This window comes from Xiphophorus hellerii, chromosome 20 (assembly GCF_003331165.1).
Source record: "Xiphophorus hellerii strain 12219 chromosome 20, Xiphophorus_hellerii-4.1, whole genome shotgun sequence".
Taxonomy (NCBI): Eukaryota; Metazoa; Chordata; class Actinopteri; order Cyprinodontiformes; family Poeciliidae; genus Xiphophorus; species Xiphophorus hellerii.
Window position 1 is genome coordinate 6,037,346 of NC_045691.1, and position 10,116 is coordinate 6,047,461.

Below are 10,116 nucleotides of genomic sequence, written 5' to 3' on the forward strand. Positions count from 1 at the left end.
ACCCAGGAAGCAGTCAAAAATATTTCTGATTTTCTAAATCTTTCTCTCTGTTTTACTATTTTAGCTCAAACTTTTGATATTGAATAGAAATATTAATATTGCATAGTTTTACAGAGTTTTGTTTCTACTTTGCCCCTCTGGCTAAAGAAGAACCAAATATTTCCTATACATTAATGTGAAACCTAAAGACCCTAACCCTGTCTTCTTTTAAGCACTTCATGGCCTCAAATCCACAGACAGCTAAATCATAGCTAGTATTGTTGTTACTCTTAGAAGATTCCAATTAAGGTGACTATTTTGCTTTTTTAACAGTTAAGTGGTGTGGGTTGGTTTTAATACCAAAGTTCTTCTTGTATTTTCCTGACCCATGCTACGTAATTTGCAATGAAGAGAACCCCTGGAGTGATATATAAGATTACTAGACTGGAATAACCAGTTGCCTTTGCAGCAGCTATAAGATTACGAGTCTGGAATATCTAATCCGTGCTACCTTACGTGCACTTTGAAATTCTGTCATCCTTAATAGATGAGCGTATGGGCTTTTGAGATTGAATTACCCAGATCATGTACACAAGATGAGCTGTTCAGGCACAATTAGCCTCTGTATATGAGGCAAATGCTCTACCACTGTGCTGCATGACAAAATCTGAAAAGTGGGGTGCACAGTGGTGCAGATGGTAGCACTGTTGCCTCGCAATGAGAAGGTCATGGATTTGAATCTCAGCCTGGAGTTTGCATGTTCTCCATGTGCATTTGTAGCTTCTCTCCAGGTACTCTGGCTTCCTCCCACAGTCCAAAACCATGACTGTTAGGTTATTTGGTATCTCTAAATTGTCATTAGGTGTGAGTGTATGGCTATTTGTTTTGCCTGTCTTTGTTTTTCCCTGCAATCAATGGGTGATTTGTCCAGGGTGTACCTCACCTCTCACCTTACTTAGATCGCATTGTAATTACTGATCAAAGTTGCAGAAAACAGTGACAGAGTGGCTAAAGAATATGGGCTTCTTGATTCGGGGGCCCCTGATTTCTGCAGGTCAACCGTTACACAGCTTAAAGACACAGAGGACTTTAGATGTTCCAACTACTTGGATGACTTCAGTAAGAAATAAAGCAAAAGTAACACAGGCACACGCCTACACACACTGACCAAAGGATCCACTGAAATTCTGTTGCCAACAGACAGAAACCCTGATGTCATAATATTGTCACAATATCACAAGGTGGGACTCTTTCTAAGTGTATCATATCACAAACTGTAAGCAAAGGAGTCATATTCTGCATAAATGTGTCATTTTGTAATTGTGAATAAAGATAAAGATGACCTCTGACAGAAAAAAAGATACCTGGATGAGCTCTAAACCTGACTAAAATTGTGATGACTAGCAGACAAAGATACTACTTACAAACAAAAGAAATAACCATTAAAAAGTCTAAAAGAATGGAAATCCATCCTAGTGATGCACCTGTGAGGATTTATTTCTGAGTCTGTAGCTCTGCAGATTCTTAAAGAGCTTTTATGGCACACTTCAATGTACTTCAACTGATCTGTGTCGTATTTTCACCCTTCACATGAAGTTGTGTTGGAAAAGCTTTGAACACAGCAACATATGAATATGAGGAGATCATGATCATTTATTTTTTACTTTACTTTTTTTTTTTTCAAATTTAAGAAACTATTTTATGTAGTTCACTAGCTCCAGTTACTTTTGTTACAGGGGATGCCTCGTTTTAGTCATTTAATATCTTTGTTTTCTCTGTAGACTGAAACCTGAGCTTTTCCACTCTAAAGCAATTTTAAAAAAAATGTGTTCAATAAATCATGCGTTTTCTTTGCAACAGAATACTAGGAAGAAAATACTACATTAGAGACAGAATTTCAAAACAGATGAGACAATCAATATAAACAGAAGATAAATTTTAGCTTAAAATAATTATGAAAGGTGTTTCTTATCATTCTTATGTATTGAAAGAACAAAATTGTTGTTAAATAGCCAACAAAATTACATCAGTATAGTTTTTCTTCTATTCCAAAAATATCTGGAGTTTTTTTTTATCTCTCTTCAGTGTTAAAGTTAGAATTTTCCTCTTTTGGGCAGAGGTCACCGTTTGTACCAGGAGCGGCTCAAAGTCGAACATCTGCGAAGGTGTGCTGAAGGTGTTTCTACCGATGCAGCACCAGTGTAGTTCACAAATAAGCCTGCTGATGGAGAATTGCTTTGTCAACACAGATTGTTTGTCGGTAAGGTGATAGTGTCATCAGGAAGGGCGGAGGAATGGATGATAGATGGAGGGCTACATGGGAGGGCGGAGGGAGGGGTGTAAATCACTCTGGTACACCATCAGTTCCCCTGAGAAGAGTAACAATGCAGTAACTGCAGTCTACGTCATCCTGGAGTTCATATCTCATCTCTAGACCTCCTCTTTCTCACTTTTACCTGTCACAAATCATTTTGCAGCGGAGGGGATTGATTATTTACTTTTGCTTTGACTCGTGCAGTCTGTGCTCCCACCCCCATCGATTGTCCATCTTCCTGCTTCTGTCTTTGGGTGTAGCAAATTTGATAATGAAGTGTTTTAGTGGCAGGTCGTGCCTCGACTGGCTTTGCTCTCAATGACGTGCCGGGCAATGAAGGAGCTTATGAAAAGGCCTATACATCTGAAGAATATCGAGTCAGCAATTACTGCTTGTCTGAGCAGATGCACATCCAGACATCTTTTCACATGCATGGGCTTTCCTTGGTTCAGTTGCTTTAGCACAAAGTTGACATTTAGATTCATGGATGCATGATGTTACCGTGACGACACATAATGAGGTGATAGTGTATGGTGATGAAAGGGGACACAGCAGAGACTGTCAAGTTTTCTGTGACCTTGAAGCTGCGTCCCTGAGCGCGTCTGCAGTGGTCCTGCTCGTACCGCAGTGTTACAGGGGACCAGCAGACAGCCAGCTGCAAGCTGCAGCAGGACGACAGCCATATGCAGACAGGATATCTAGCATTAGAGCAGCAGTATTCAATCAGGAAACACAACACTCAACCTGTCTTACCAACTTGGTCACCCTTCCAAAAAAGTTTTAGGGAAACTTTAATTTGAAGTTTAAATCCTTGGAAAAACTTTATATGAAAAAAATACAAAGAACATTAGTCTAAATAAAGGATTTAATTTTTTAATGGTTAAAGAGACCTTCCTCACCCTCTGAGGATAAGAGCTTAAAATCTGTGCAATTTAGTTTAACTCTTGACTTTGTTAGCTTTTTAAACAAATATGAGCTTGAAAAATCATTCCTGAACACTTTGCAACTTTAAGTAAAAGTATGTACAGATTTTATGTATGAAACTGGACCTCGCACTTGTTTACAAAAAATGAAGGATTTGTGTGTAAGGATAAGAAGATAAGAAAATACAGAAACAGATCAGATGTCAGATGAAATAAGAGTTTGTGCCAAATCAGGATAGATGAAAAACAGTCTGAAGCCCCCAGGCAATCAGATGTTGTTGTAGATATTGACAAGTAGTGTAAAAAAGGACAAAAATAGTTCAATCCCGAAGGTCAGGATTTATCGGATGATCCTGCAAGTGGATGCTTAGTCTGCAGAAAAAAGGCAAGTGAGTGGGACCCACAGTCCCTTCCCCTCATCAAACAGCGATTGGCTCCAGCACAGTAAATCTCCTATCACAGAGCTTACCTATAATGTCTCCACTGACGGAGGAGGGAGCAGCCAGAACAAAGCCAGGTGACCCCTACATTTAGTGTACAGTCAGATACCTTTGTGGGTATTTTATTGTTTATCTGTGTTTGTGTGTGTTTGTGAGAGAGTGAGAGAGCAGGGGTGTACGTTTGTGAGTTTGTGAGGGTGTATTCAGCTTCTCTGGTTTCGCTTATGGTGTTAAATTACTCAGTGAGAGCTTTAATACAGCTAGAGACACTCTTGATTGGAAGTTTGGATGAGGGAGTGTGAGGGAAGTGGGGAACAGAGCGGAGCTGGCAGGCAGGACAAAGAGGGCACAGAAACTTCTGCAGAGCCAGGGACATGGGTGAGTCCTCACTTGCATGCATGTTGTGCCTCTTTGACAGTCAGGTCTGATGTTTATGTCTCCTTACAGTGATAACTGTTTTTGTAAATGTCAGGGCGAGTGACAGATAATAACCTATCTGAATTGAAAGTTTTTTCTACATTCAGAAAAGTGTCTCTAATCAAAAGGATGTCGATTCTTACTTCTTACGTCTTGGTGATGTCCTTTGTCTTCTCACTTGGACTCGTTCACCCTTTGTCACTAACATGGGACACTTAGCTCACATAATTATGCATCTATCATCTATAATTTCCTTATATAAGATTTAACTCTATACCCTTAACTGTCATGCTATCTGCTAAGCTGAGAATGGAATCTGAGTCATGTGAATCTCTTTGAGTCTTGAAGGGCCCTCAGTGTCAAGTGAATTTCAGCCTTATGGTGTACGTTACAATTTAGTTACCTGTTCAAACCTGGCTAAAGGAAAGATAAACAGATACAACAACTGTAAAACTGACAAACTACTTTGAACTCAAGAAGATTTCTGATAGACAATGGAAGTTAGGGTTAAAAAATATTGATGTTAAAATATAAAGGAACAATTTTAATTTTTAATTAGTTTATGGCATCAGTCATATATGGAGAATCAGTTGTTTTGCCAGAGGAAATAGTTTTGCTACGCATTATCAGCAATAATGCCCCATATGCTGCATGTAAGCACTTTCATGTCTGATATTGCAGTGTGAGTTTTTGTTTAGGTCATTGGAAAGAAATTGAAGCAGAAAAATAACTGCACATGCAGAGTGTCAGATGGCAGGTTCTTTGCTGATGCAAACAGGAGCCGACACAAAATCTCCTTATCAACAAAACTAGATTGCAGCACTTAAGAAGAATTTAATACGTCTCTTTTTATCACACTATTTTACAGATTAACCAAAGGCCTGAATCCAAACTTAGTGTCCAGCAGCCTGAATGGTAACCAGGAGGAGAGAAGCTCTGGCGCTATCTTCAGCGTGGCACTGGTTGAGGTTCATTCTCTGTCTCCGGAACCAGATTGACCATCATAGCTTGCATCAAAGCAGGCAATGGAGGTGCCGCTTGTTAATTTTGAAAACATGGACGATGTTGGTATCAACCTAGGTGACCCAAGCGACTCGGGTTACCCGACCTCACCCAACTCAGAGGCTCCTGATCAGAACTTGCTGGCCCACCGGCTGGCTTCTCCTCCTCAGTCGCCACGCAGAGGACGACGACAGCGTCAGTCTGGACAGGAAGGGTTGTCCCCCTCCACTCCTCCAACTCTTACCTCCAAGGCAAACTCCAGCAGTGGCAGTCTTATCTCCAGTCTGAAGCTCTTGGCAAACAGTGAGTCTCCCACTGACAGTGTCTTCAGTAAGATGCTAAAGGATTATTATGAGAATGAAGATCTGTTCGAAAAGCACTGCCAAGAGGAAAAAGATGAGAAAGTCATCATAAATATTTCTGGCTTGATGTTTGAAACCCAACTCAGTACCCTGAGTAAGTTTCCAGAGACACTGTTGGGTGATCCCATGAAGCGGTTACAATACTTTGACCCAATGAAGAATGAGTATTTTTTTGATAGAAATCGTCCATCATTTGATGGGATTCTCTACTATTACCAGTCAGGAGGGAGACTCCGCAGACCAGCCAATGTTCCCTTAGACATTTTTGCTAATGAAATTGTTTTCTATGAGTTGGGCCATGAAGCAATGGAGCAGTTTCGTGAAGATGAAGGGTTTATTAAAGAACCTGAAGTCCTCTTACCCACCAATGAACTGCAGAGGCAGTTCTGGCTCCTCTTCGAATACCCTGAGAGCTCCAGTGCGGCCAAATCTGTGGCTCTGGTCTCTGTCTTTGTCATTGTCATTTCCATCTTTATTTTCTGTCTGGAGACTCTTCCAGAGTTCAGGGATGACAGCGATTTTCCTCCAGGTTTCATCCAAATGATCAATGGAACTGCCTCTTACCCTGCCCCTAAAACTGTGTGGACATATCTCACGGACCCATTTTTTATTGTGGAGACTATTTGCATTATATGGTTCTGCTTTGAGCTTGGTGTCCGTTTTGTGGTTTGCCCCAGTAAGAGTGATTTTTTTAATAACATCATGAATATTATTGACATTGTGTCTATAATTCCTTATTTTGTCACCCTGGGAACCGAGCTGGCCACAAAGCCGGACGAAGATTTGAATGCAGGTCAGAATATGTCCTTGGCAATTCTAAGAATCATTCGACTTGTGAGAGTCTTCAGAATTTTTAAGCTCTCCCGCCACTCCAAAGGTCTTCAGATTTTGGGTCAAACCCTAAAAGCCAGCATGAGGGAACTGGGGCTGCTAATCTTCTTCCTCTTCATTGGAGTCATCCTTTTTTCCAGTGCCATCTACTTTGCAGAAGTGGATGAGCCCCAGACGCAGTTTGTTAGCATCCCTGATGGCTTCTGGTGGGCTGTGGTATCCATGACCACTGTTGGTTATGGGGACATGTGCCCAATTACAATGGGAGGCAAAATGGTCGGCACCCTCTGTGCCATTGCTGGTGTCTTGACCATTGCCCTGCCAGTCCCTGTCATTGTCTCCAACTTCAACTATTTCTATCACCGTGAGACCGAGCAGGAAGAGAAACAAGTGATGGATGCAGCTGCAGAAGCTGCCCAGAAAATGTCAGCTGCTAACAAGTGTGGAAGTACCCTTTCTCTCAACAAGAGTAATGGCACATGGCAAAATGAGAAAAATGGCATGCACTGAGAAAGATAAGTAATTTTTATTAATGTTAGAGGAAGATAGACATTTAAAAAATCAAGCATATGTGTTAATGAGACAAACTTGGTTTATTCACTCATCTTTTTGTACTTCAAAACACTTGTGCAAATGATTACAGTATTATTAGGCACCATGTGGTGAGACAACCAGTACACAAACTGTCTGTCTGCATGTAGATGTGTCAAAGTGCAATTAACATAACTCAGCAACTACTGTTTCAGTAACTCAGAGAATACATGGTGCAGCAAGATAGGACTTCTACAACAGACCGACATTTCACCTAAAATTTGGCTTGCTTAGACAGAAATAGTGTATATTTGTCCATCAGATGAAAACAAATCAAGTAATCTGAGCTCACATAGTTCATTGTTAGTCTACACTTTATCATACTCAGCAAAATCAAGATTGATCTTGGCAACATGTTCAAGGGCAGGCAAGTGTTGGACGGTGTAACAATAGACATTGGCATACACATTGTCTTCTCAGCAGGTCTATAGGTGCAAACGTACAGCCTGAGGCACCTTTCCATGTAACACTATCTGTGTGATAAATACCTGGCAGAGTAGCGTGTCTGCTATTAATCTTATAGCTAGCCTGCAAACTTAAATATAAACCTGCTTAATCTTCACCATACATGAAAAAGGTTTGCATGCAGCAGTTTTAGTGATCAAAAAGGCAGGTTGCTTTTTTTATCCACAGGTTTTATTATTAGAATTTGGCACCAAGCCCAAATGAACATGGTTTTGGCTGTAAATGGAACATGTCAACACTTGTTGTAAAGTGAACTTACTCTTTAAAACTGCATCACTTCATTGCACTGAAAATGTTTTTCTATGTGTGTCTTAAGCACTTTAGGAGCTTCACATCATCCATTGTTGGCAGGGAAAATGTGTTTAAGTGTACAGAAATGTGAGATAATATATATAGACTAGACTAGGTTAGGGCAAAAAAAAAGAAGTTTTTTTAAAGTATTTTTTCATCTGCCTTTTTATCTCTTATTTCAATGCATGGCATAGTGGCTAAGCTGAGGCTTAATCCCCATTATCATATCTGAACATTTGATACATATACACACACACACACACACACACACACACCCACACGCCCACCCCACACACACACACCCACACCCACATATACAGTATATATATATATATATATATATATAAAGACTGAATTTATTATGGTATTTTAAACTTATAATAAGAAACAATTTATTTGACATGAGATTGAGAGACATACAATGATAATGAGCTAACTGGGTTTGTGATAACATATGACTTGTAATTTCCATAAGAAACACATTAATTGGAACCATTTATGCATGAAACAGTTCTGTCACTGAAAACTTAATGTATGCAAGTGTCTTGTTCATATAAATATTACTTGTACTGAAATGTCAGTGAATGTAATTCTAACTCAGTCAATGCCTTTATAATCTTGAAGAATGCAATATGGTGATAATGTGTGGGTCTAAAAGAACATTGTGTTCTTCATCCATTGAAAAAGTTGTACCTGCTAGGAAAATATAATCCAATAAGATGACATGAGTAGGTCACTTCAGTAATTAGCACTTTACTATGTTACGAAGCACTGAATATGTTAAGACTGTTACTGTATGTGTCAACGTTGTACAGTACACAGTGTCATAATTTGCTATGTTTTATTTATCCAGCAAAGAGTGCCTTTCATTAAACATGTACCCAAACTGCGTCATGCTTCCCTCTGTTGATTTTTAAAGAATTTATTCTGGGATAAAATGTGCACAGGTCTAAGCAGATTTATGAGTTTGAGCTTCAATTTTCCTTATGTTTATTTATAAAAGTGATAAATAAAAGTGTAAGTGTCAGTTTTTTGGCTTCAGGGCTGAACTCTCATTAACGCCTCATGTTGGCTTGTTATTAACACCTTCTCACTGGCTGTTCGCATTGCTGATATCATGATGAAAATAATTGTGTGATGCTTGTCATATGACAATATAGAATAAAATCATGTTTTTTTGTGTTTTTTTTTCTGTATTGATATAAATAGGTGGTGTTAATAGCAAGCTGGAGGAGCAGATGTTTGTTTGAGGTCTAACAAGCCCGTTAGCTAATGAAGAAAAGAAAGAGAGACTGGCTAAAAATGGGTGAGATGATGAAAAAATGACTACAAATTGATGCAGATGAAACCTGACAGTCTCTATAATATTTATTACAAATGTTGGGGAAAAAAAGACTAATTAGATCACATGTTCTGTTGGCTGTACTCTGTTCTAAACCTGGAAATTACAGTGTTGTGTGGGAAACAATGTCTTTGACTGGGATCACTTCAGAAGAAAAGCACCAAGTTAAATATGCAGTGCAAATTAATCTTTTATTACATGATCTATCTTGGCCTCTGAGGCAAGACATAGGCTGTTTTACTTGCTGTTTGTTCCATGCCTTCATATATAAACAAAACATTCCTAGTCAGTAACTAAACTGTACCAAATTTATGTTGTTCTTCTGGATTTTGTTTTTCTGAGCCAATTTCTGCCATAAAGGTTTTTGTTTTTCTGTTTGTCATGCTGTGTTTTTGAATCTTTTCAACTTGACAATTTATCACTCAGGTCAGCATGCCACTCTTCTGATTTCTGATCTCTCATTGATGTAACACGGATACCCTCTGAAAGCATTTTAGCATTTAAAAAGACAGATGGTTCAGGCAAGGTCAAAGCTAAAGTGAGGCTGCATTTATAATTCATGAGAAGTTCCATGAAGATATCAAATCCAGCCTGCCTTTGATAAAAATTCACCCCAAGAAAGTGATTCAAAGACCAACCGGTCCAGTCTCTGTGACACAACAGTTAGTGCAAATCTTAGTAGAACTAAAAATATCTTTGTAGCATGAGTGCTCTTTACTTCTGACTCTCTGAGCTGGTGGCAAGCTGCGTCCGTCTGCTCTAAAAGAAACAATGGACGAGTCTCACGCAAAGCTCAGACAGTGAGTCTCATATCAGTGGATTGGGTTACTGTACTGTCAGCAGACACGTTAACTCAATTCTCGGAGCTGCACAGACAGCAGCCTGTGCACAGTAGTTTGCTGCCTCCAGAGAGTAAAGTCACCTGGAACTCAGCAGATTGTGTTCAAATCAAATCGCTTAAAGTTCTTCAGTTCCTTTGAGAAACTGCAACTCATCTGGATTTAAAGCAAAGTGCACAGACATGAGGATGCTTTGGAGAAAAGTGTGCAACACCAAGTAATATTGCTATTGATTATAGCTCAACTTTGTTAGTGTACAGTAATACTTAAGGTATGGATCCCACAGTGACTTTGCATTTAAATTTTTATAGCCTGTTCAT

General features: G+C 39.4%; 1 protein-coding gene across 1 annotated transcript; it reads left to right on the top strand.

Annotated features, from left to right (window-relative positions):
* The first annotated feature begins 3,715 nt into the window (after positions 1 to 3,715).
* On the top strand, positions 3,716 to 7,888 carry LOC116711033 (potassium voltage-gated channel subfamily A member 10-like). Its single transcript, XM_032550404.1, has 2 exons — positions 3,716 to 4,034; positions 4,942 to 7,888. Exon 2 carries the CDS (start codon positions 5,099 to 5,101, stop codon positions 6,776 to 6,778), a length of 1,680 nt encoding a protein of 559 aa, XP_032406295.1. The 5' UTR covers positions 3,716 to 4,034; positions 4,942 to 5,098; the 3' UTR covers positions 6,779 to 7,888.
* Positions 7,889 to 10,116: the final 2,228 nt, after the last annotated feature.